Genomic DNA, 27,027 nt, shown 5'->3' on the forward strand with positions numbered 1-27,027 from the left:
GCCAAGACTTTGATGAGTGAGATACCCATTCTCACCTTTTCACCTAATGGTCTACTGTATACATCTATGATGTTTCTTTAGTTTCTTCAGTTATTCGTTCACCGAAAATGTAAATTCCGTCATCATCTACTGTATGATGCCAAATAGAAATACTGTGTACTGATAAATACACTTACAATGAACAGGTTTCAAAGTTTCAAAAAGAACCTCATGTAAGTCATTTGCGCGGCTGCGCTTCGGGTGACCTGAGATTGAGTCCCGGCTCGCAGACCTTTCCTGATACCGTCCCACATCTCTTTCCCACTTTTGTTTCCTGTCTCGACTCTACTGTCCTATCTCAAGGCAAAAGGCACAATTTGGTTCTCGGGTTCAACTCATTGACTCAATCTGGTCACTACTGTTAACAGCTCGCTGAGTGGAAGATTATCAGTAAATATTAACTTTTGGTTTATTTCTTTGTTGTGTGGCTTAAAAGATCTTTGAATATATTGCACAAGTCTATTATGATGGTTTTATGGTGCATTTGTGTCTTTTTTAAGTCAGAACAACCATTTTATTGTGACTGCACTCCCCATTTATTAGAGTCCATTTTTTCTCCTTTTGTTGGAACTACACACAGATGAATCAATTAAGACATTTTTTAAAATAATTATATATAATAATTAATAATAATTAATTATTTTTGTATAATTTAAAGCTTTTATATGTTTTCACCGTCAATATTTTTTTTAGGGGCCAGAGCACCAATGTTGTGAGGACCCTCTTGGAATAGCTCTGTTTATTAATGTTTAGATTTGCACTTGTGACAAATTTTATTCTTTTAGCTGGCTGTCTGTGCCAAACATTCCCTTTCCAATCCTTCATATTTTACTCTGTTTCCCCCCTTTGTCCTCAAGTCGCTTTTAATTTACTTTCTTGTTTTTTTTTGTTTTGTTGTTTCTTCAGCACCATAGCTCACACTGAGTTGCTTTTGACTTTTCTGGAGTGAGTTTTCTGAGAAACCTCACTGGCGCAGGGAAGCGTCAACCCCAGCTGTGTTTCTGTGTGTTTTCTCCTCTCTTCTTTACCTCCACGTGCCTCCATCTCCCTGCTCTCTCCTTTGAGATGCCTTCTTTCTATCTGGCTCCTTTCCTTTCTTCATATCTCTGCACCTTCCTTATGGCTTCGTCTTTATACCCCTCGACTCACCCCACCCCCTCGTGTGTGCCTCTGAAGTGTGTCGGGAAGTGTTGATGCAGTGCTGGGTTCTATACAGTTGGCTCCAAAGACCCCTTGACATAGGCAGAGAGTAGGGCCAGGCCCTTCTGACCATTCCCCCCCAGACAAACGCACACACTCCCCAAGAACTCTCTACACACAGCCCTGCTTTTATATTCTCTCTTTCTTTTCTCCCTCGTTCATTCTCGCCTGGATCCCCACAGAGCATCCTTTCATGTGTTTGAAGTGGAGGCCCTGAAATGAAAGGCCATGAAGGAGGCACGGATAGGTTTGTGTGAGTGTGTGCATTTGAAAAGGGGGGGTGGTATACCGATACGGTGTTGTGCACCTTTAGCTTTGGCTATGATGAGGTTGCTATAGGTCCTCGTAGTGGTCATTCAAATTGATGGGGTTCATCATTTTGAATGCAGAATATCTTTTTGATAATTAAACTTGGTTTGATTGGTTGATATTTATCTGTTTTTCTTTTAATATATAATATGTATGTGTAAATATATATAATATACACTTTTTATACACATTCTACCATTGGAAAGTTGGAGGTCACTAAGAGAAAAAGGCCTGGGCTGCTCTCAGTTGCCTTTGGATCTGTCATCCCCCTGAAAGAATTCCCGATGAGTGCTGTGTCTGTCAGCTGCTTCTGGCAATACAGAAGCTCTCAAAGGCTTGCCAGTGCTTTGCCACGGGAGCTCTTTGTGTACGTGGGGCAGAGGAAACCAGATCTTGATAGGTAAAGATTCCACAGCAACTGACTCAGATGATGCAAATTTGGGGTGTGACAGAGGGCGCAGAGTGAATGTGAGTGGGATATTGGTTGCATGGGTGTCAGGATTTCCCTGTTTGGATGAGTGGTGTTCTTGTACATGGAGCCCCTTGTGACCCTGTGCTAACTCTGTTGCAGGTTAAAGGGAATAATTCATCGCTGGGCAACCAAGGAAAAGGGCTTCCGAGGGACTTTTGAGTTTTAGTTTTGGGGCTGTTTTACCATGCTGGAAAGCTGATAGGTGTGTATTGGAAAAAGGTTGCAGCAGCAGCTGGTTATTAGAAGGTTTGTTGCCAGTCAGAGATGGTCTAAAAGCATTTATGATGTGCTGGGAACCAGTTAGCATTTTCCAAAACACATCAACATGCTTTAGACAGATTTTTCCAGCTGGTAATAATTTGTGTGGACAGACTACTAATTATTTTGATCATCTGGAATGAGTGTGTGACCAAATGACAGGCATTGCTGCTTTTCCTTGAAAGTAGATTCTTCTGTTTTTTTTTTTTTTCATTCTTTTTTATTCCCTCTCACGGGCTGTTGGAGGTTTGTCCGCTGTCAGTCTGGGCCCCCGCGGGGCAGTGCAATAAACAGATCAATACAACGGGCCTGTGCACATTAATATCTGTCGTGGTGCCTCCGACCCGATCACTCAGGCCCACACGCCAGCCTCGGAAATGGCCGCCAGCTCCTGAGGGAACCGTCTAATTAAAAAAGGGCCAGAGGAGAGAGGGAGCGAGAGAGGAGAGCGAGGGAGAGGAAGAGAGGGAGGCATGCAGGATGGATTTTCTATTTAACACTCTTTCATTAGAGTGTGCTTCCTGTTGTGACCCTGTTAGTTTGGTAATGTTGGGAGATGGGTCTGGGATGGTCTAACATCTCAGATTCAGGAGGGAGACCAGCAGCTCAATTACATTTCAGTCATGTCATCTCAAACAGTTTAAAGGGATAGTTCACCCAAAAATGAAAATTCTGTCATCATTTTCTCACCCTCGAGTCGTTCTGCTGAACACAAAGGAAGATATTTTAAAGAATGTTTGTTACCAAACAGTTGTTGGGCACCATTAACTTCCATAGTATTTTTTTTCCCATAACTATGGAAGTCAATGGTGCCCCACAACTGTTTGGTTACCCATATTCTTCAAAATATCTTCTTTTGTGTTCAGCAGAAGAAAGAAGTTCATGCAGGTTTGGAACAACTTGAGGGCAAATGATGACAGAATTTTCATTTTTGGGTGAACTATCCCTTTAAGTCATAATTATTCATATGTAGTTGTTTTATCTTATTGACTTTTGTTAATGGTGTTTGTTAAGGATTAGCTCTATGAACTAATTCCTAACCTTAAGTATTACATTTCAGCACATCCCGCACCGTTTAATGATACGGACATGAATGAAACATGAATCGAATGGCTTGTCAAGGTGCGGAATTACTTTTATAAGCAACCAAACTCATTATTTTTGCTTGGTGAATGATAAACAACAACAACAAAAAATCCATACATAGATTTGCCACCAAGAACACCTTAGAAACCCACAACACCCTAGAAATGTGTCAGCGGCCAAGCATCACGATTGTTTTTAAAAGAATATTGTTTCACTGTTTGTTATTACTGTTTTATTCTGCTTCCTAAAGACTTGTCAGAAATCATGAGATTAATTAATCATTTATTTGATTCTATTGACAGTCCTCATTTTATTTTTCTCAAGGTTTATTGGTTTTAATGATGGGTAAATATATATATTTTTATTAATAAACAATATGCTTCATCTGCAATTACACTGATATTTGTCCCATAATGTTCAGCGATTCTTTGGGCCAGAGTTGAACAGTGAAGAAGTGACTCTGCAGTAGATCACCTGTGTTTTTCTTTTACTGATCAAAAGGATTCATTTGTGGGGAGGAGTGTGAAGTCTTGCCTAGGTGGCATATGACATATTCTGCTCTGGGACTCTTGGACTAAATCTTACTGTGTTGGTTCAGAGCTGGACTGACAGATTTAGCACTGACAACATAGACCGGACGAGTTTCTCGATTTAACTGGACTGTTCATTCCATTCACAGAGCTGCTGCGTGTGCGTCAGGAAGCCATGGCTGCCGTTAGAAACGCAGGAGGAATGGAAGCCCACGTCCCCTCTGGAGGCAGCTCCTCCAGCCAGCGGCGCAAACAGGGCCTTCCCCAGCACAGAGACGCACAGTTCCCTGAGCGGTAATACACATGCACAACATCATATTTTCTTGATTATCTCTTTTGCACACTTTTTCAGCACACTTTAATCTAAATTGTTAGATTTTAGACTAAATGTATGTTCAGTCTTTCACATTAGTCTCTCCTCCTCTTGCTCTGTGATGGGCAAACGTATTACAGCCTGACGTGGTATCCAAACCAGACAAGATGCGACAAGCAATCTATCACTATCACAACTAATAAGAGGGTATTTGATGTTTACTGTACAATTATGTGGCAAAGGTTTTGGGCTAATGAGATTTCACAGTTCTACCAACAAAATCTCATGGTGTCTTCTCATTTAGGAAAAACTTAGATTATCCACAAAAGAAATCACTTTAGTAAGTGGCATCTGGTTAGGACAGTGGCTGAAACCACACATATGCTTTCTTGACTATATTTTCATGTAAAAGTGGATGAGCTGTACATATTGCGTTATGCGTATATGCGTTTGGTTGATAAATATCCTCTGCTGAGTGGAAACCTCTAAGGCGCACTTTAAGAACACGGATACAGGAAAAAATGCTAAGCTTTAAAATAACATGAATATTTTACATTAATAATGAAGCCAACATCCGACTCTAATGAATACTGCATGCATGTTGGAGTGGGTGACTGCCTGCCGAAGAGAAAAGAGAGAAAAATTTAATTATGCACCAAAGTAACGGAAGAGGGAAAAGGGAGGGAAAAATAGGAGTTGGCGTTAAGGCCACGGAAAGAATAGAAAATCCACTTAATGGGATGTGCCAGTGGGTATGATCTCTGCAATGACCTCTTTGCAACCCTGTTCGATTTGATCTTGTCAGGAGGCATTTATAGGGCTCAGGACCGAACGGGTCGCTAGGAAAACACACGCCGTTCTCCTTCCTGCAATGCCCCCCCCCCACCCCAACCAAATTGCTCTCCTCCTCCCTCTCTCCTCATCTCAGCAAGGCCACTGTGCTCGCGGCACTCCCCTCCGCCAAACAAAGCCCAGGCAGCGGGAGTAGGCAGGTAATTGCTTGTCGATTATTTATGTGGCGCGGGAAGCTGGAGGATCGATAATGGGCCAGCGAAGCGAGGCGGTAGGGAGGAAGTGAATTGGGAGGGGTCACCCAGCGTGGGTGGGGGAACTCTGTTCGGTTCCTGGCCCAGCGCAGCATCATGTCAGGAGCTCAGTGTGCAGCTTTGACCAGCCAGCCGCCGCAGCTCCGCCAGCTCACGGTAATTAGCCACACAGGACCGCTGATGTTAACGAGGCCTGCACACTTCCTAGGTTGTGGGTGAAAGGAGGGAGGGAGGAAAGTGTTTTTTCTCGCTCCTACACACTCATTTTTTTGTTCATTGGTTCTTTAACCGTTTAGTTAGAGCTCAGAAAATTTAAAAACTGTTAAAATGCACATTTATGGGTTAAATAACCCAAAATGACAATTCTGTCATCATTTACTCACCCTCACGTTGATACAAACACATGTAACTTTCGTTCCTTTGTGGAACACATAAGGGGAAATTGTTTCCTTTTTTGTCCATGCTGTTACAATGAACTGTTACCAAAGATTTCAAGCTTCAAAAATCATATAACGCACAATAAACGTATAATAAAAGTGGTCTATATAACTTGGCATGTTCTTAGTAGTTCATGAGAATGAATCATTTGATTTGATTTTACAAAATCATTCTGAATGATTAATTCACCTGAATATGACGGTGGAAAAATGATGACTGAATACTGGCCTGTATGTTTGGGTGGGCTATAAGCTTTTAGCACAGATTGTGTGACATTGCTAACCCCTCTAAAGTATCGACAGAGAGTCCGCCAGGCTAAAACAGTGCGCCGGAAGCCATTCCTCAAGCTCACCTTTCTATCGACTCTCCATAATTGATTATCTGACGCCCATTAGTGGCTATTGTTAAAAACAAATCATTACCAAGATCAATAGTCCTGCAGCCATGGCTGGCCATTTGTCTGGGTTTAAATGGCAGATTGCATTTAGGGAATCTGCAAGGCAAATCCTAATGTGTTTGGCATGTGGGGCAGCACAAGCAACAGACAGTGGTCTGGGTTGGGGGGCGTTGGGTGAGCAAGAGCCTTATGCATTTTAATGTGCTTCCTGTGCAAATGTGTTCCCGCCTTGAGTCAAGGCGAGGCGGGCACGGTGTGGCGAGCGGCTAATCCCCCGCGCTCCTCTCATTAAGGGCCATCCTGTCAGCTCTGCTCCACTTTTCTCTCTCTCTCTCTTTTTCTCGTCTGGCCAGTTTGGTGCTTTGCCTCTGCCTTCACACCCACACACACACACACACACACACACACACACACACACACACACACACACACACACACACACACACACACACACACACACACACACACACACAGACAACATTCTACATTGCCGTTGCTTTCAGCCAGGGAGCGACGCCGCTGCCACTCTGACAGGTCGTCACACATGAGCGAACACAAGTGGCGTCTACTTGCCCTACCGCTAGCTAGGATGCGAGAGAGCTAGAGAGATCGACAGATAGAGAAAAGGAGAGATGTGGCAGGGTGAAGGAACGGAGGCAGTCCTCAAAAGATGTATAGGTAATTAAGCCTGTAAACTGAATTGCAGTCAGTGTAACAATAAATGTAACACATTTTTAAAGCTGCCATGTGCAACTTTTTTAAATGTTGAAATACTTTTATCTCTATTTAAATGGATAGTTCACTCAAAAATGAAAATAATCATCATTCTTTCTAAACCTTTTTTTTTTTAAATCTGTAAAACACAAAATATGATGTTCTGAAGAATGTTTCAGTTGCTTTTGTCCATACAATTAAAGTCAAAGAATTAGATCCCTCTTACTTTCATTGTATGGATTAAAAAACATTGAACATTTATTTTTTATATATCTTCTTGTGTGACACAATGTTCATATCTTTTTAAAGCACAGATAAAACTAACATGCCAACTGGAAACCTTTTTGGAAATATTCATTATTTTTGCAATTTCGTCTGGTGTAGCTAGTGGAAAACAAATTACACACTGCAGCTTTAACATTTTTACATTTTAGTATTTTGTGAGTCATAATCCCTGCCCTCCAACATATCGCCCTGTTTTTTTCTTGTTCTCTTTCAACCCCATTTTTATTTTTCTGTCGGCCAAAGACCCAGAGTGAAATGGTTAACGCTTGCCTCATTCCAAAATTGCTTCCTATAAAAGGAGAATCACGTCTGCCGGGCACGTCTCCCCATGATTACAGCTAATTACTATCGAGCGGACGCCTCGCGGCCCCAGTCATGCAGCTTTAATTGACCGTTATTCATCTGTGGGCCGCGCAGGGCGGCGCAGAGTTTGGCAGGCCTGGCCAGCGCCGCCCGGGCTAATTGTGAGGCCTGAGGGATTAGGCCAGGTGATTACACACTTCACAGTGTAATTACATAAGCATGGCTGGGCTGCCGGCCCGACTCCCGGCCCCAAGGTCACGCGCTGCCTTCTTCCAGATTAATTGGAGCTGCCACAGAAGTCCGAGGCACCGGCGGAAAGCGGTTATACGATTAGCATTAACATTTCAACAGCCGCCCAATCGATCGATGATTTCCCTCCTTTGTGTCTCTCCACACCTTCCTCAACCCCTCTATTTACACACATGCTTGTTCCGCTTGTATCTGTGCTTTTAGGTTTTTTTTTTTGCTCAAGGAAGACATGCAAGGGCTATTTAGCTAAGAAATTGCGTAAAACCTAAGTATGGCATAGCCTCATTTCAGATGTTTTTTTTTTGTTTTCCGTCTCTTCTGTTTGGATGTTTATGTGTTTGTGTTGCACTGCATTGCTCAGTCTCTCTCCCCCTGGAGCAAGAGTTGCTCAGTCACAAGTACAAAGCAACCACGCTGTTCTTTCGCTTGCTTTAGGTGTGTTGGGTTTCATTTATATTTATGCATGTGTGAGCACGTGTGTTGGAGGGCTCAGTGAAGAGTTGCAGTAAATGGAGGGGCTTGCATTGGCAGAGGAGCAGTAAAAAGCTTTAAAAAGACACCGCAGGATCTGCCTGGATTTCAACACCTCGCCACTAGTACACTTCTTCATATTTTTCCTCTCCCTCCTTTTCTCTCCTTACCCCTTCTCTCATTTTCCTTCTTCCCTGCCAGGGCTCTATAAAGGCGGCTGCTGTATTGTATATGAACAGCCTGTGTTCTCCACCTGTACAAAAGGAGAAAATTTTAATTGAGGCTACGCGACACGCCATCTTTTTATTGGCTGAATACGGCGGAGGGAGACAGGAAGAGGAGGGGGATGTGTGCGTGTGTGTTGGGGTGGAAGAGGAAGAACTGTGTTAATTAGTGGGTGCTTCAGCCTGTAGCCCGGGCGAGGCTAGGGGGCCGCCCCAGCTGTCGGAGTATGACATGCTCTTATTGTGCATTCAGGCCTCATTACCAGAGTGAGAGGGCCACAGAGCGCAGCAGAGCAAGAGGGAGGGAGCGAGAGCTAGGAGATGATGGCGGTTGTGGTGGTGGGGTGGAGTGGGGGTGGGGTGGGGGGCAAGAATACAAACAGTGCCGCTGTCCGCAGCGTGACAGGACTGATGAGGGGCTACGGTCGCTCGTGTGCACCGGAGGGAGCGATAAAAATAACCGATGGAAGAGAACGCAGCATTACCATAAGACCACACAGCTATATTGTATTTGACTTTGGAAACCTGTATTGTAATGATATCACCACACAAAAGTAGCAGATTGTTGACAACCTGTTCATTACCAAAGCACCGTACAACTGTACCAGACTCCTTAAAAAACCTGAATCATTACCACAACGGTACACAGCCATATTAGACTGTTGGAAATCTATATAGTTAGCTTTCCAAAGCACAGCCATAACAGAAAATTGTTAAAAATCAGTATCATTACCATAATGCTGTACAACTGAACCAGACTGTTGATGAACCTGTATCATTACCATTACACCACACATGCATATCAGACTGTTGCAAGCATACCTGTTTTAATACCATAAGACCACACAATTAAGAAAGTGTATGTATTGTGTAAGTTACAATTTCGTGAAGTCAAACATGACATATTTACAGACCCCTAAACCAAGACATGGTTTAGTCTTATTGAGAATGATTAATGTGTGTACATTATAAAAAAAAAATCATAATATATGTTTATATTTTGTTCATTAAATTTTTATTTTTGAATATCCCGTTTATGAAAAATGTATCCTGTAATGTAAAATAAAATGGGTCATAAATGTTGTTTCGTATTGACCTCAAGCAGGTTGTGAAAGACTTGTATACAGTAGAAAAATAGTAGCAGTTTGTTAATGATGGTGTGTTTTTTTTTTTGCACAGAGACATATCGCACCCTCCATTGCTGTCCCCACAGAATGCTCCTCACATTGCTCTGGGGCCTCACCTGCGTCCCCCGTTCCTGGGCATGCCTTCTGCCCTCTGCCAAGCCCCAGGTGAGCATTACCTCTGCCAGATGTTACACACACTCACATTTACTCCGATCTCTTTTAACCTTGGAGTTTTTTTTTATATGTGGTATTGGTTATATATACAGTTATATATACAATAGCATTTATTTTAAATTAATATAGCACAAGTGGACTTTTCAAGCAAAAGGTTAGGTTTGAAAATACAACAACAGATCAACATTGAGGTGAAATTATTTGGACACTTTTTGATGCTCAAACATAGTTGTAACCGTGTAACATCCCTAGTCAATGTGATGAATTACACCTGTGTTACTCTGCCAGGACACCTGTGTAAACTTGAGAAGAACTGACTTCATACATCCAGTTAAAATTACCTTGAGATCAGTTGGTTAAAAAAGTAATAAAAAAAGATCCTCAAGGAGGAAAGGTCTATCATCATTTATTTTGGGGCCACTGTATATATCACTATGTTGAATGTGTATAATCTGAAAATCTGTATATTGTATTCAAACAGATGTATACCTTATTTATTTTTTAATGATAGCTGTACAATGGGATGAATATGTTTCCCTTCCCGGTAAAATTGATGTTCTCTTGCTGTTGTTCTGTAGGTTATGGTTTCCTGCAGCCTGCTCAGGCAGAGATGTTCGCTCGTCAACAGGAGATCCTTCGTAAACAGAACCTTGCTAGGTAATGTTATAGAGATGCACAAATAAATGTCTCAATCAACTAATACTTGATGTTTGAGCAACTGTTTGTACTATACCAAAAGATAGATTTAATTCATGATGCACACAAATACTCTGGGAATTTTATATTATGTAAGTTGCAATCTTTTTCTCAGGAAATGTTCATTTCCATGTTGCAGTGTGCCTTTCTGATTGTGGAATGTTCCTCCAGGTTGGAAATGTCTGCTGAGTTGTTGAGACAGAAGGAGTTAGAGAACCTCCACAGGCAGCGACTTCTGGCGGACCCACTGGGCCTGCATCCCGGGCTTCCTGCAGAACACCCTGCCTTGCGCAGCCTGCACGAAATCCCAGAGGGCCACCCACTCCGAGAGGAGCTCAATCGCCGCAATGCCATGCTGGTTTTGCGGCACAACAATACCCCATTACTCTCCCTCAACCACCAGGGGGCAGCAGTAGGCACTTCCTCTAAAGACCTCAGCAACAGGAAGAGCTTGAGGAAAGGAGGACCACTCCGAGGGGACCAACAAGGGGGTTTGTCTGAGACTAAAGAGATGCTCAGTGAGGGTTGTGAGCGGGATGGAGAAACAGAGGGACAAGATGAAGACATGAAAGACTCTGACATTGATGCAGAGGTTGGGGAAGATAGGCCTGAGAGGCTTTCCAAAGTGGACGGACATAGTCTCGGAGGTTCGGAGGTGTGTCAAGGCAAGGATGTGGCCAAGTCTAGCAAAACAGTGAAAGAGCTGGGGGAGGGGTCAGGGCGGCTTAGTGCCCCTTGTAGCTCCATTGGCCAAGAGTCACCAACCCACCACCTCTTCACATCAGGACTGAGCAAGAGTGAGGCCAAATACCTGCCACCAGGAATCCCACCCTTAACCACTTTGCCTGGACAAACGCTGCCCTTTACCTTTCCATACACCAGCCCTTACTTTCACACCGGTGAGTTAACAGCTGTTAAAAATTCAGATCACAAAATCTAATCACATTCAATGAGAGATATTGTATCTTATGCTACGTTCAGACTGCAGGTAAATATGGCCAAAATCCGATTTTTTTGCTCACATGTGATTTTTTCAATTCCCATTTTTGCCACTTCCTTATGAGGTACTAAATCCGATACAGGTCAGATGTTTTGCAATGCGACCACAGTCTGAACAGTCATATTGGAATTCATGTGACTTTTACGTCACTTTAGAGCAACATTTGTCACAATTATGTGCTCATGGGAGTCACTTCAAAGATTTTACATACCCAAAGTTATCATGATAGTTGCGAAAGGTAGTCAGTGAAGGACAGTGATGTGTCAGAACTCGTAAGTATAAAGTTACAGCTCATTCAAGCAAAACACGAGGACCGTACCATAAATGTTTAAAAGTTTATTTTTTTATATTTTATATATTGCCTGCACATAAATTTGCTGGCTTCCGTGGCAGATCACACTATAAATAAACGAGTAATCCTTTACTTTAATGTTCTCTGTATTTTTTTCCGTATGACAGCGTGCTGTTTGACGTCTTTTTGTCATTCTTTTGCACATGCTGGTTAGTTCAGGACCATGATCTGTTCGTACTGGAATCTGATATTGGCCAAATTTAAAACAACAATGTGAACAGCTATACAAAAAAATTGGATCTGAGAAATAAATCGGAATTAAGCGCTAAGGCTTGCAGTGTGAACCTAGCCATGGAGACATACATTTCCATATTCCAAAATTCCAAAGCACTCCTCATTTAAAATGAACATACAGAGCACTAGTGTTAGGGACATCATATGCCTGCTCCTGAATTATAAAAATCTGGACTTCACATAGTATTCCTTGTCCTCAAAGAGACAGAAGGAGAGTTAGAGAGAAACTTAGAAATTGAGCCCAGAGTGCAAGCAAGCCCAGAGCAAGTTTTAATGGAAAATGAGTCTCCTAATGAGGAAGTGACCAATTCAGAGAGAGGCTGAGCTAATCTACCTCAGGCATTCTAGCAAATACTGAGCATGCAAACCCTAGTATACTAACATACAAACATGTCTCATCTTACCAATGATATGATGAGACAGAGAGAAAAAAACAATAGTTTAAAAAATAGTTTAAAAAAAATTCAGTTATTGCTTAATGCCAAATTAAATTTTTACAATAATATGCAGGTTTCTCTTCTCTCTGTAAATGTAAGTGTATGGCAATCGCTGCTGTCAAGCTCCAACCCAGACAGCAACATAGTGTCGGCCCAGATCTGGCCCACTTCTGGGCCATGTGGAATCCACGTGTACCAGATGTGGGCAGGATCTTGGCCGGCACTATGTCTGTCTGGGAAAACAAAACAAAAAAATATACTATAAAATACCATGAAATGTCAGGAACTTAAATGTACTTTCACTGGTAAATTTTGGAGCTTGACAGCCACAATTATCATCCACTTTTGTTGTATGGAAAAGAGTAGCCTGGACAATGTGCTTGTGTTCCAAAAAACATGAGGGTGTTCAAATGATAGAATTATGTGGTGAAATATTCTTATCCACATAACAACGAAGCATACAAGGTTTAACACCACATTAATATCTAGTTAAAGAGGAGTAGCTTAAGTGTTTCTCCCCATCTAACTGAATGAGTGCAGAGCAACCTCAGCCATCTGAAATGCATTACCTGCTCCAGCTGAGAGACCTCCCCCAGGAAGGGGCCCTGCCGCTGACCTTTACTAAACTCTGTAATAGGCAGGGTCAATAACAGAGCGGTGTGTAGGTGCAAGTGAGTGTGTAAGGGGACAGGGGGCCTTCTGTCTCTAATGATTTCTGCTTCCTCTCGGCCCGTCGGGCTCACAGGCGCAATGGGAGGTCTTTTTGTGGACGGAGAAGAGGCGGGAGCAGTCGAGGACATCAGCAAGTGGAGTGTGGAGGAGGTGTGCAGCTTCATCAGCAGCCTAGCAGGCTGTGGGGAGTACACACAGGTGAGGACAAGAGCAGGAGCAGAGCGTTGGATACCTCCTCTCCTGCCCCTGCCTTTAACAGGGGCTACTGGAGATATACAGTACAGCACAGAAGGAAGATCATGTGCTGCAATTTGTAGACAAGAACATTAGACCAGAATAGCTTGATTTAGTACTTTCATGAGTGTTCTTTAAAAAGTAAGAAGGCCGCTCTGCGCTGCTCTTATCTTTCTCACTCACAGCTCTGTCTCACACATCTCACCACACCGAATGTCAATCTGTCGCATGCCTAGTGCATCAAAAAAAAACAAAAAAAACACCGTTGACCACAGCGCACCACATTTCACTGCAGATGCAGAGTATGCATGAGCTTCCCCGTGGAATGTGTCACGTGAATTGTGTGCATGTTGAGTGAAATGGTCAATGTTCATCAACGTCAGCTGAAGCTAGGTCATCTATTTCAGGTCTTCAGAGAGCAGGCCATTGATGGCGAGACTCTGCCACTGCTAACTGAGGACCACTTGCTCAACAACATGGGATTGAAACTGGGGCCTGCCCTCAAGATCCGCTCTCAGGTAAAGAGAAGACCTGCTGTACTAGGGGTGTCAAATCCTGCTCCTGGAGGGCCAACATCATGCAGAGTTTTATGCAGACCTTACTCCAACACACCTGCATGTAATTATTTCACAAGTTTACAAGTACATGAAATCAAATATAGTAATTTATGTGCATTTGCCGTTCTGTCCGGGGGAGGACTCAGAGCTCGGAATTTGGCCCAAACCCAGAGTACTCCCCCTCCTTGACTGGGATAGAAACCAGCCAAGAGTGAGGCAATGGGGTGGTGGGGGGATGGTGGGGGATGGGGTGGTGGCTGTGAAACTGACGCAGGACAGAGGTGAGAGACGGCTTTACCGGCTTCCTCTTGCGCCCCTCCTGAACTTTGTTAAATAAAACTTCATTAAGTATTCTTGAGACCTTGATAACTTGATTCAGGTATTTAAATGGGGTTATAGCTAAACTCTGCAGGAAGATAGCTCTCCATGTCAAGAAGCTGCAATAATAGTGGACTGATATACAATAGGGAAAGGGTGGGCAACTCTGCAGAATCAGGGTTTTAATCAGGGTTGGAGCTAAACTCTGCATTACAGTGGACTTAGAGAGCCATAAAGCAAGGGTGTAGGGTAGAGCAGGGGCGAAAGTACCATTTTTCAGGAAAACATAATTTTAAAAGATATTGTTTTAGACCGAGATATATTTTTGCTGTGGTTAATAACTCACAAGTGTGGTCTATCAATACCAGGTGGTATTTTGTACAAATGTCGAATGACTTCAGTATAATTTCACTTTGAACATAAGTTGCACATTGTTACTTTCGACCCCGTCAGTTGGGACGAAAGTAACACACAGTTGGGTCCAAAGTAACAACAATACATCTATATTTTAATTTTGTGTTCCTCTGGTTTTCATTAACTATGACTCTGTTCATATAACTGCAAACATATTTTGTCATTTATCTTTGCAAAAAAATTAACATTACATTTTAATTTTAAATTTCAGTTTCATCAAATGTTTCAAAAATAATCATACAGTACAAACTTGATTTGCTTAAAATATTTTTGTATTGTGAATGTCAATCCATTTTATAAAACATTCAACATAATGAACAATATGACAATTAAACTAAATAAGATAAATTCATGAATTATCAAAATAATCTAACTGTAGTCATGTTTCCATCCAGCTGTTTCTATGCGTAAACAAAGCAGCGGGACAAAAGTAACAAGTGTTACTTTCGTCCCGACTGGAACTCCTGACACTTAAACCCGAATTACTTGTATACCGAAAAACTCTGACAAGGCTAACTTTATCATGTGTTGCAGCACTAAATAACATGTAGATTGATCATTACTGTGACACATTAAACGAGAAACACAACTTGTAAATAGAAAAAAAGTACCGCTTCAGTAATTTACTTGCCGTACTCGAAAATAGCTTTCCGGACCTAACCGCGGGAAACGATGATGAAATCACGTGATATTTAGCAGCTCTATCACTGGCTGCATGCTGAACATGCTGTCATGGCTTGAAACGCAAATGTAGTCAGGGCTCAGAGAAAATCGCTTTGTTACTTTCGTCCCATGTTACTTTCGCCCCGGTTCTCCCCTACTATCCTGCTTCTGGAGGGCCAACTTCCCGAGTTTAGGTCAAATCCTAATAAAACACACTTGTACAAGCTAATCAAGGTCTTCAGGATCATTCAAAATTTCTGTGTTGGAAAGGGATGGATCTAAACTTTGCAGGAAAGTTTCTCTTCAGGAGCAGGAGTGCATACTGCTCCTGAAGAGGGGGCTACAAAGATGGTCCATAATAAATGAACATATTAGAACTTCCGACCAGAAAATATTTGTAATTTTTATTGATTTTTTGTTTTATGATCTTGCCCAGGGCCCCACAAACCTATAGATAGGCACTGTCTTTTGTCTTGTTTCTGCATGTGTTATCACATTTATTCGTTCATTATTCTGAGCAGACACAAACACAATCATCTTGTATCACTGGTACTGCACATCCTTATGCACTTCCTGTTGGGTGTATGGTGTTAGAAATAACGCTGGCATGTGGCTGCTTTCCTCAGGTGGCACGACGTATTGGCAGAATATTCTACATGACCAGCTTCCCGCTGGCCCTCCCGCTGCCGCCATCTGTTCTGCGCCCCACAGACAGAGACCCCCTGCCCGCCGAGACCCGTCCTCCTTCTACCGGCAGCACTTCCTCCCCATTCAGCGTGCCCCCTCCAGCCTGCCGCGCCTCCCCTAAACAGGAGAACGGAAACCCCTCCTCAGCGGGAGCCTACGACTCCACTAAACCTCCCTCGTAGAATTGGCCATTAAAACTCTTGACTGCTTCTCCATATGGCAGAGGCAGTGCTTCAGGGAGGAGGTAAAGACGGAAAGAGGGCATGAAGGGGGCCCTCTTTGAACTATTCTTTCCTTCCTCTTACCCCCTCTACCCCCCTCCTGAAATAAAAAGCAAACTTGAGGACCTTTATGCAGAGGCACTTAGTCTTTTTAGGAAAAGTGTGGAGAAATGTGCAGAAAGAAGAGAGACTGCAGAAATGATGCAGGCTGAAACAGCTCCACCCTTCACAGCGGCTGTGAGGGAGCCAAAATCCAAAGATGTGCAAATAGGGACTTGGGGACGAGACAGGAAGGGTTAGAGTGTGCGAGAGATGAACGTGAGCAGACAGCTGCTCCTAAACAGCATGCCAGAAGGAAGAGAGACCCATCCAGCGAGCGCACAAGGTACACATGCAACATTCTTTTGTGTCAGACTTTGCAGGAAAGCATCATTCGCTGCAATGAACTCCTCTGGTAACCAACATTCTCGGGGAGCGGTAAACTTCGAAAAAGACACTTTTTTTTCTTGTGTTTACGCCATCTCCTCCTCCAACTTCCAGCCGTTTTTAAACTCTCTGGAGTTGGTTTAGCTTCGAAAGACTAAATCCTCCAAAGAGGAGTAAATATAAGAACAGGATGGAACTCATTTGCAGACTTGACCAGTGCAACTATGCATTCCACAGTCCAAAACCAAAGATGGATGGATGTGGAATTTTCAAACAAGATTTAGTGTTGATCTCTCCGGTGATGAAACAAGGTACACATACAGGGCCATACTGAAGGTAAAGAAACTTAAAAAGAAAGATGTGTAAAGCACTTAAGACTTCTTGTGACCAAAAGCCATCAGCCAAAGCAATGGCCCACCCTCTCACCCGACAAACATCTGGGCCCGTTTTACTTTCACGACCCCGCGGAAAAAGGGCATTAGGGAAGGATGTACGTCCATCCCTATGCCAGTCCATAGATGGATTAATGCCATTGTGAGGTCACAATTACTGCTGTGGGAAAGACATGTTGTCCTGAATTGTATAGAAACATGCTCAAGATGAGAATATACTGAAGATGAAATAAGTGGTACGTTTTGTTAAATGTAGTTGCACGAGTTAAAAATCTTCTTTATTACTGAACAAAATGTGACTGGGTGACTCGGTGTTACTTTTGTTCTTATTTTTCTGTTTGCTGTGTATTCCAGTTGTAATAATCATGAGCCCTAATCTTAAATGCCACTTCAGCATATAAATGAGGAAAAAAATATTTATAGAATTTTTTTTGCTGTAGTTAGAGCAACGAGATATTAAATTGTCCTTAAATTGATCCCAAAGAACAATACTTTTCTCTTTGTTGCAGGGAAATGGACGGCACAAAGCTCTTTATGCAAATCTTTGAAATTGTTTTTTCTTTTTAAATATGTAAGCAATTAATTAAAATCGTCACTAGATTTCCCATCAATGTTTTGTCTTCATCCTATTTTTCTATTCTCCGCTGGGTGAAATAAATCCTATTGAAAACATAAAGATGCTTGTTTCTCTTTTTTTTTTCTCTCAGTGATGTTTATTTCCAAACTCCTCCACAGTCATGCAGGGAGTGGCGGCCCCAGTGGATGGCAGTGGATGGTAAATCCCCTGGTTAGGGGAGTGTAAGTGTGTGTGTGTGTGTGTGTGTAGGGTTCAGGTCAACAACAGCTGTCAGAGCGTCAGGTTCAGTCACAGGCCAGGGCCCCTGTGGTGCCCGCCTAACCCAAAGAACAAATGACTCTCAGGGACGTCCACCATCCGCCTCTAAAAAGATCTTTTTACTGCAACCGTGACTGTCAGCACCAGGTGCTGCTTGTGATACTGTGCTTCGAGGAGTAAACCTGTTACCCAGACTCACGCAAACATGAGCCGGGTGCTCTAGTGAAAACTCAATGGAGCCCAGCTGAAGTTTAGTCATGGTGACCTGAATTTAATGTTGCCTGACGTTCTGAACAGCACCTTAAAGGGGTGGTATAATGCCCCTTTTTACAAGATATAAAATAAGTCTCTGATGGCCCCAGTTTGAGTCTGAGTGTGTATGTGAAGTTTTATCTCAAAATACCCCAGAGATAATTTTTTATAACATGTTAAAATTGTCAATTTTTCATAACATGTTAAAATTGTCAATTTTTCAGGGTGAGCAAAAACGTATAATTTTTTGTCCCTTTAAATGCAAATGAGCTGCTGCTCCCGGCACAGAAGGCAGAGCTTCAACAGCTTGTTTTAGCACAAGATATGCACTAAAATGTCAGAAACTGTTCTACCTTTTATGTTCAAACCAAAGTTGGACAATAATGGAGAGATTCTAGAAGAAGGGACAACATGTAGAATGCAACAGGACATTTCTGAATGGTTAGTTGATGAATTCATGTAGCTGATGTGGAATTAACTATTAACTAACTATTGACAAGCATATTCTTTCATGATAATCTATAAATCGCTAGTGCGGGAACTATTGTAAGATGCCTACAGTGACATGCTATTCCATTTTGTGTAACGTACTGTATTGCAATAAATGTGAAAATACAGATGCGACAGCTTGAGCAGACTCCCAAATGTTCTCTACTGAAATCATAATCAACCACCCCTTTAAGCTGGGAGAGATGGAAAGAACAGAGCAAAAATATGTGCGCAAACTTTCATTATGCAACAAGAAAGATGCTTCAGGGGTTAGTGCGCGTGCAACGGAAGTTAGGGGGAGGGGACGGGAGGAGGGAGGGTCTAGCTAGCCTCCGTTTTGTTTGACAATACTTCGAACGTCAACAAGAAGTGACGTCACCCAACATCCCTTAGAGTACCTTTAAAGGAATAAAATGTTTACTGACCCCTAAATCGTTCCAATCTCATGACTTTCAGGACACACAAAAAGATAATGTGCAGGACACTTTCCATGCAATTACATTGATTGTGGACTTAGTATGCAAATTCACCATAGAAGACTTGGAATATAGCACATGTCATATCGACAACTTTTATCACGTTAGGTTTAAAACTAGCCTTAAACTAGTAATCAATGCATAATCTACCTCACCCGACTGAACTGTTTAAAGCTGCTACCAGCTGATAGTTAGAACTAGATCCAATTCCTAAACTAATCACTAACAAACTGGATGAGACAACTCTTTGAATTGCACTCGCAAAACAATTATTTAACAAATAATCTAAACAAGGATGATTTTTTTTTTTTGGTTGCAATATTTTAGTAGGTTACGTTTCTTTTAACCAATTTCCTACAGCACTACTGCTGCTTAAACGCTGCTTTTAAAACATTTAGAAAAAAACAAGTGTTTTCAGAAAGTGATGTGAAAGCACTGAAGGGGAGAGATGTTTTGGCGAGAGAACAGGCTGCTCTCTGTTTTCTTCTCTTCCTCTCTCCCCACCTGGGCAGCACAGCCTGGCAGTGGATGATACGAGCGTTTGGCAGCCTGGTGCTCAGGGCTGACCCCGTGCCTCCACCTCCGCCTCTGGTTTACCCATTCACCACCCCTAAACACAAGCAGTGCCCTCACACAACAACGCAACATATCTGAAGTACACTGAAGAAGAAAAAAAGACACCTTAATGTAGTTTTAAAACAAAGTTCAGAGACCACCTTTAATTTGACAACATTATGAAGTGTTAGATGAAAAAGAAGTCCATCTCTTTTGTTGTACACTTTATAAAATTCAATGGTGCAAAAAAGAAATGTAATCACAACAACGGGGGCTGTACATGGCACTTAAAGGAACAGTTCACCCCTAAATGACTCATGTCTTGGTGAGCTTTTCATTTAATAACATAATTGTATCAATCATGTTTGAATGTTAAATAGAAATGTTCCTCTGATGTAACACTGTAAATTTAGTCCTGATCAGAGAGCTCTAGGTCCTCAACCTTATCTTCCTCTCCCTCAGCAACCTCCTTTAGCTCTGTGCTCAACATCTTCTTTGGAGCTTTGCCTTTAAAAGATGATGGCTTTTTCTGGTCACCATCTGGAGAATAGAGAACAGATAAATGGTATGCTACATACAGGTAAGATGGTTGAAAAATAAGAGGGGGATCCTGAAGTGAATATATTGAATATCTAGCCCCAAACAGAGCCAACCGTAGCCTATTACAGAAACATATAAATCACCAGAATCATCCTCCAAGTCATCTACGTCCTCTTCATCGCTCGGGTCTAAAAGGTCCTCTAGGCCTTCGTCAACCTCATCAGAGTCACCCTGTTCATCTGCAAAGAAAATTAGAAAATGTCTTCAGAACAATAATCATTTACTTTTATTCATTCATTCAGTACAATTTCTAATCCAAACGGACTTCCTGATACTGAAAAAGTCAGATGAACAGGCTGATTAAATTTGCATTTTAAGGTTAACATCAAATCAAAGCAGACCATTCCTGATTGTTTGGTGAATGTCACTTAAAAGAAAATAGGAATCAAAGAAATCTTCATAACTTATCAAAAGTAGTATGATGCATTGAAACTATGAAAATATTCAACCAAAACACCAAAAAACATTTGGCTAAAATCATTGCCCAAACCAGTGGTTTAATTTACATTTATATCAGAAATGAAATTCAATATATAGCTTGTTAGTCAGCTAGAATATAACTATACAAAGTTATATACAAAACTATACAAAGCTTGTTAGTCAGCTAGAATATAAATATACAAATGCATTATTACATAATCATTATATTTTTACTTCACCTGTAAGAGAAACAAGTTATTACAGCCACCTTCTAAATGTATTTCAACAACGAATTGGAGTAGAAACAATTAGATCATTACAAATTTAATATAAAAACATGTTCAATTTAAATGTTTGCATACAATGTATATGTAAACATTGTATAAATTTTTTATGTTATTTTCAGTTTTGGTTCACGACTAAATTTAAACTTTAACTTCAGTTTCGTCATTTCTGTAAAAAAAAAAAAATATAATAATAATAATTGGTGCATCACTAATAAAAGTATAATATAATAATGACTTGGTCTGCCTCTAAAATCTTTTTTTTTTTTGACTGACTTCAGAAATCCCTTAAACTTTCTGCTCTGCTAGTGAATACTAAGTGTTATAATGTAACATCATTTAACATTTTCAAGAAACTTCTGCACTTGTGGATTCCCATTAAACACTCAACGAAGCTTGTATAACTTTAATGTAAGCATTCATCTAGAGACAAGACTACACCACTGACCTACCCATGCTGCTCACGCACAAGTCACCATTTACATGACAAAAATAAAGGCTAGCTTCTGACGGCAATTTAGCCTCGCTAAACCAGAGGTGTGTGTGTGGGAGTGTCTCTTGCTCTCTGAAGATGGAAGGTTGAAATCCCTGAGCTTTGAAGTGGGATTTGATACGATGCTGCCTGGAGGTGACTGGCAGCATAGACACCCTCCACCCTAATTACCCAGAACACACTGGAGCCAGCCAGAGGGGGAGCTGAGCTCAACACCATGCGCACACCTCGCTGCTGAGAGCGGGCTCATGCATCTTAATATAACCGGTGGACGGCTGACCGTAGAGTTCAGAGAGGGTACAGAAAGTCCACCAGGAGCACGAGGCAAAGACTTTAATGACTGCCTGTGGGGCTGATCAATACAGTGATGATGTAGGAGGGGGAAACAAATCAAAAGACACAATCTACATGTTGCTCTCAGCACTGAAAACAGCCTCGACACAGGAACACTTAAGATCAGGGTGTTTACAAAATGAGCAAACACACATTAAGATGGAAGAACCTCGAGCCAAGTCTTTGAGAATGTTGACAGCATTAAATGCCCTGGCACACTGCAGCGACATCAAAAGGACAAACTAACACAACTTAAGAACATTAATAAGGTAAAAGTAGACAAACCTGGCAGGTGGTGAAGCACATCAAAACTTCATAGGCAAACAAACCAAAAAGAGAGTTTAGAGAAGAGAACTATAACAAGCAAGCATTTACAGAAAGAAAAAAAGTTCTTATGAACCGTTTGAAAATGGTTTCTCTTTTCAACTGTGGTGGATGAATTAATTATTAATATGAATTATTATTATTAAAATTTAAAATTACGGTTTTCTATTGTAATACATTTAAAAATGTAATTTATTCTTGTGTTGGTAAATCTAAATGTTCAGCATCATTAATCCAGTCTTCAGAGTCACATGATCAGAAATCAGTCTAATATGCTGATTGGTGAAACATTTCTTGTGTTGAAAACAGTTGTACTAAATGTATTTGTGGAAAATATTTCATAGGACTCTTTGATCAAAAAAAAAAAAAGAAATGTCAAAAGAACAGTTTAAAATAAATGTAATTACTGTTACCTTTGATCAATTTAATGTGTGTACTTTCTTTAAAACATGCATGATTCATAAAAATCTCTAGATTTTTTTTTATTAAATGCATGAAATTAAATGTGCATGGGGTTTATAAAACTAACCTGCAGGATATAAAAATATTACTAATGGGCATAATATTACAACAACAAAAAACACCTAAATTATAATGGAGATTCTGTTTTCATGTCTTAAAGTAAATATTGTACACATCAAGCAAACTGTCAATACATTTTATTTATATTTGTATTATACTATCCATCAGCAACTGATTGATGCTAAGGTAACCTGCTTCAAAACAAGCTCCAGCAAAACCAGTCACATCTTCAACTCATAGTCAGAAGTTGTATTAGCCTAGCATCTGGGGTATGGACACGTAAATATTGTTATGCCATACAAATAAAAATAAGTTACATTATAAATAGTCTCTTCTTCCTTCCACCTCCACTCATGTCTTTTGCAGCCCTCTTCTACTTCTACAGCCACTTACGCTGAAACTCTGCCATGTGACTGCCATAAAACAAACTGCAGAAGTGAAAAAGTCTTATTCAAAAGTGCGAAAAAAGTTAAATATATTTGTTGGTTTCGTAAAAGAGTAGAACAGAACAACAAATCAACAACAAAAAAGGGCTTTTTGTTTGACAATATGCAACCGAGACCACATATTAATATATTAGTGGTCATGTGACTCTGTTCTCCGGGTCTAAGCGCTGGAGGTATGGGGCCGGTTAAGCCGTGTGGTGAAGGAGCGGCCACTAAAATCATTCCAAGCAAATGTTTTGAATTACAAACCCCCACTGGGATCCAAGTATGCAAAAAAAAAGCTTCCTGTAAGAGAGAACGGAGTAAGAGAGTGAGAGACCGACAGAATGAGAGAGATTTGTAAGGACTCCACACAATGAGCACCAGATGTATAAAAAAAGAAAAGAAAAGAATAAAACAAAAACTTCCTCTTGCCTCCCACCTCCATGGGACTTTTTCTGCGACTGTCAGCTCATGGGCGGGAGGAGTGGGAGAGTGTGGCATGTGTCCGACACATGACCCAGCACACAACTCCAGATATAGAGTTAAAGAGGAGAGGCAAGTGCACGTCTGACAGCTGACCTGCCCTCCACTGAGATCCATTCACACACACACAGATGGAGAGAGGGAGTATATATATATATATATATATATATATATATATAAATACACACATTTTTTTTCGATATCAACTGTAAAGATTAATAATCAACTTTTCAAAGCCAAAATTAAATCAAAATAGAGTTTGATTTCTTAATATACAGTCCTTAACTTTTTTGTGCATGATTCATCTGCACATATTAAAATATACAAAGAAAATGTATCTTTACAATCTTTTGTTATACAAATCAATGTTAAAGCTTGCTCCACCTCTAAAACAGCTGACAGCTTCACCTCTAATCCTGTCATATAGAGACCATGTTTCACAACCAGTAATGAAGAATATCAAGACCCATCCAGCAATGCTGCTATAGAGAAGTATAATGGGTTGAGAAGAATATTTAATCAGAGTTCAAATAAAGTTCAATAGATCTTTTGGGTAAAACTGACTCCTTTACTACTTAATTTTATACATTTTGTATTTCTCATCTCTGATAAGAGAATCTTCTGACAGCGCAGTGCAATGTACAACAGCCTCCCAGTGACAAAGAAAGGCATTACAGGAAAACAAAAATCTTTCCCATTGCACATATTAGTAAGGCATATACATTAGTTGCAATGTGAGAACAGAGTAGTATATTAACATGAACACCTACCTTTGGATTTGAACAGGTCGTCGTCATCATCATCATCGTCACTATCTGAATCAAAGAGACCCTTGAACTCCTTTTTGTCAGCCTTTTTGTCATCAGCCTTCTTGCGCTTGATTTCAGGGAGATTCAAATCCTCCATCTAAATTAACAAGCGATGAGAAAGAGAAACAAATATATTTAAATACTATCATTAATCAAAACTGAACAAAAGCTGCAGATATGACGTTAATGAGAACATAATGATTCCGTTTTTGTTTTGTTTTTTGCTTTTGTTTCAGATTTAGTTTAAGATCAAATCTGGTTGAAACAGTACAACTAGAAAAAAAAACACTTCCACTTTTTGTTTTCATAAACAATTGTAGATGAGCTATTCTGTGAGTTTCCTTCCATCTTATTAACATTAGACGTCACAAAATGAGCAACACAAAATTTTACTTTTATCTATAGATATCTTACTAATTCAAAGGATTTTTATATTATATTATATACTAGTAGTGAGAAAAATAGAATTTTTAAACAAAAAGGTAATAAATGTATATTCTCCCCTAAAAACATAATAGGATACAAGTATGTGTGTGTGTGTATTGATGGAGGAAGTGGCAGAGGCAGGAGGGAGAGGTAATCAGATCTGAGCGTGGGGACTCGTGGATCAAAGCCTGGGACGCAGCCCTGAGCGCTATAATACTCTTCCTGTAGCACTAGCCCTGCCGCCTCCTCCGCCAATCTGCCGCTTCCTAGACGCCAACACTCCGCCTGGTGTCATCTCCATTATCTCCCTATGGACATGCTCCAGCTCCACACACATACAAGAACACACACAGTAGGTGCTTTCACAGAACCAGCACTACAGTTTTCACAAAGATGATCACAACTGTGTGTTTAATATAAGACTAGCATTAAAATAGCACTGGGATAAACAGCCGTCTCGATATATATATATATATAATCAAAATGATTTGATTCTTTCTGAGGATCAAACTAAAGCATTGTACTGCGGCTCCCACTGGTGAAAGATGTGTGTACAGCCCCGATCTGTCTAAATACAGCTTACGCTAAGAGGTGTGGTTTGGATTATTTTGGTCTAATGGTAATAGTTGCTGTGGATTTGGCATTTTTACCCTTTCTTTCCCTGAGATCTCCAGCTGAATCTCCTTTTCACGAAGTTTCTTCCACTGGCTGTAATATTTAGTGATGGGAGTGCCTTCCTCTGCTACTTGCTTCTCCCAGGCTGCCTGTAAACACACCAAAATAAAAACACAACAAATGTTATTGCATGTTCACCCATAGGAGAGCTAAACAAAAGGGATCTGAATACACATTCAAAACAAAATAAAGCCATAAAGTTAATCATCAAAGACTACAATTGTAAGACATGAGTACCCACAGGCCTCTTCTGTTATATTGTGGATCAATAACCCCCTAAAAAAACAGAGCAGGCCTTTATCATCTAAGAAAATTGAAAGTTTGTAGGGTCTGTCACTACACCCTAAAGTAATATTATTAAAGATTCAAGCCAATCGTAGCAATTTTCAAAAACTGAAGTGGACCACGCTCTCAAAAAGTAAAAATATTCTGCAAAATAGTAAGACATTGAGGGAAGACTAATAGAGGGGCTACCGATACAAGCTATTCTATGCGATGAAACACTGAGGTCCCATCTGAAACTAAAAATAAATCCATGGTTGGGGGTATCGGTTAAAATTTGGTCTAAAATTGTAAAGAAATAAAATTTTACAGGTCATTGTAGGTTTTTGAGGTGGATCGCACATGATATAGATTTTACACCCAACAAATTGAATACCAACGTCGGTGTGTTGGTATTCGATTTGAAAATGTGACATTCGAATATTCTTCTTTTTTTTTGCACACCTGGCATCCCCCTCGAAACGGTTCTCATTCGCGCTTGAATATGTTTTACACTATAAAATCTGGTGAAATATAATACTTAACATATAACTTCGTTATATCTACTTAATAAATATATTTGCTTCTTCTTGGACTACTAAATGTTTTCCTGCAACGGGAGTATTCTCTGACTAGAGCGCAGAACAGCGGAGTTTGTATGGACAGAAGTGCATGCATGAGCTTGTATTTTGGGTTAAGCTGCGTTGCTTTGACATTGTGGAACATAGAATAATAGAAACAAAATGTATTATCCTTTTTATCCTTATCAATCTAAATTAATCTACAGCTAAATATAGGAGACTTTGAGATTTTACTGGGACGTCACGTTTATTTTTCGTTTTTCTTTATTTAAATTTCATTTTTCTTTATTTAAATTTCGTTTTTATTTATTTAAATTTCGTTTTTATTTATTTAAATTTAGTTTTTATTTATTTAAATTTCGTTTTTATTTATTTAAATCTACCCTACTTTGTCAGTGAGAAAAATATTATAAAACTACCTTATTAAAAATATTGCTTAAGTTAAAGGACGTGTGTATATGTGTTTTATATCACTAGCGCAGTGTCCGTTCTCGGAGCATATATGCCCTGCATGCGTGAGGCGCGCCGCTTCTTTATTTAAATCCACCCTACTTTGTCAGTAATTTGTTAGTGAGAAAAATATTAGACTACCTTATTAAAAATATTGCTTAAGTTAAAAGACCTGTGTGTGTGTGTGCGCGTGTTATATCACTAGCGCAGTGTCCGTTCTCGGAGCATATAAGCCCTGCATGCATGAGGCGCGCCGCTTCTTTATTTAAATCTACCCTACTTTGTCAGTAATTTGTTAGTGAGAAAAATATTAGACTACCTTATTAAAAATATTGCTTAAGTTAACAGACCTGTGTGTGTTTTATATCACTAGTGCAGTGTCCATTCTCGGAG

At 40.5% G+C, this 27,027-nt stretch overlaps 2 protein-coding genes across 4 annotated transcripts in view; one reads left to right on the plus strand and one right to left on the minus strand.

The window, feature by feature from the left end:
• samd11 (sterile alpha motif domain containing 11) overlaps positions 1–17,614 on the plus strand; it is a 66,347-nt gene extending 48,733 nt beyond the window's left edge. For 2 of the 3 annotated variants that reach the window (XM_077218669.1, XM_077218671.1), the window contains exons 7-13: positions 4,044–4,188; positions 9,514–9,626; positions 10,214–10,292; positions 10,503–11,230; positions 13,100–13,224; positions 13,668–13,778; positions 15,839–17,614. In XM_077218669.1, the coding sequence (XP_077074784.1) occupies positions 4,044–4,188; positions 9,514–9,626; positions 10,214–10,292; positions 10,503–11,230; positions 13,100–13,224; positions 13,668–13,778; positions 15,839–16,081 (1,544 nt within the window). In that variant the 3' untranslated portion in view covers positions 16,082–17,614. The remainder of the gene's footprint in view (positions 1–4,043; positions 4,189–9,513; positions 9,627–10,213; positions 10,293–10,502; positions 11,231–13,099; positions 13,225–13,667; positions 13,779–15,838) is intronic. The other variant, XM_077218670.1, reaches the window with a different exon arrangement.
• A 2,064-nt stretch (positions 17,615–19,678) lies between these two features.
• The window catches only part of noc2l (NOC2-like nucleolar associated transcriptional repressor), a 41,684-nt gene continuing 34,335 nt past the window's right edge, over positions 19,679–27,027 (minus strand). Inside the window, exons 16-19 of the mRNA XM_077218683.1 lie at positions 25,318–25,431; positions 24,203–24,338; positions 20,229–20,324; positions 19,679–20,085 (exon numbers count right to left, since the gene is read on the minus strand). Of these exons, the coding sequence (XP_077074798.1) occupies positions 19,955–20,085; positions 20,229–20,324; positions 24,203–24,338; positions 25,318–25,431 (477 nt within the window). The 3' untranslated portion in view covers positions 19,679–19,954. The remainder of the gene's footprint in view (positions 20,086–20,228; positions 20,325–24,202; positions 24,339–25,317; positions 25,432–27,027) is intronic.

Source organism: Siphateles boraxobius, unplaced genomic scaffold, assembly GCF_051911475.1.
Source record: "Siphateles boraxobius isolate OS27281-9 unplaced genomic scaffold, OSU_SipBor_1 77, whole genome shotgun sequence".
Lineage (NCBI taxonomy): Eukaryota > Metazoa > Chordata > Actinopteri > Cypriniformes > Leuciscidae > Siphateles > Siphateles boraxobius.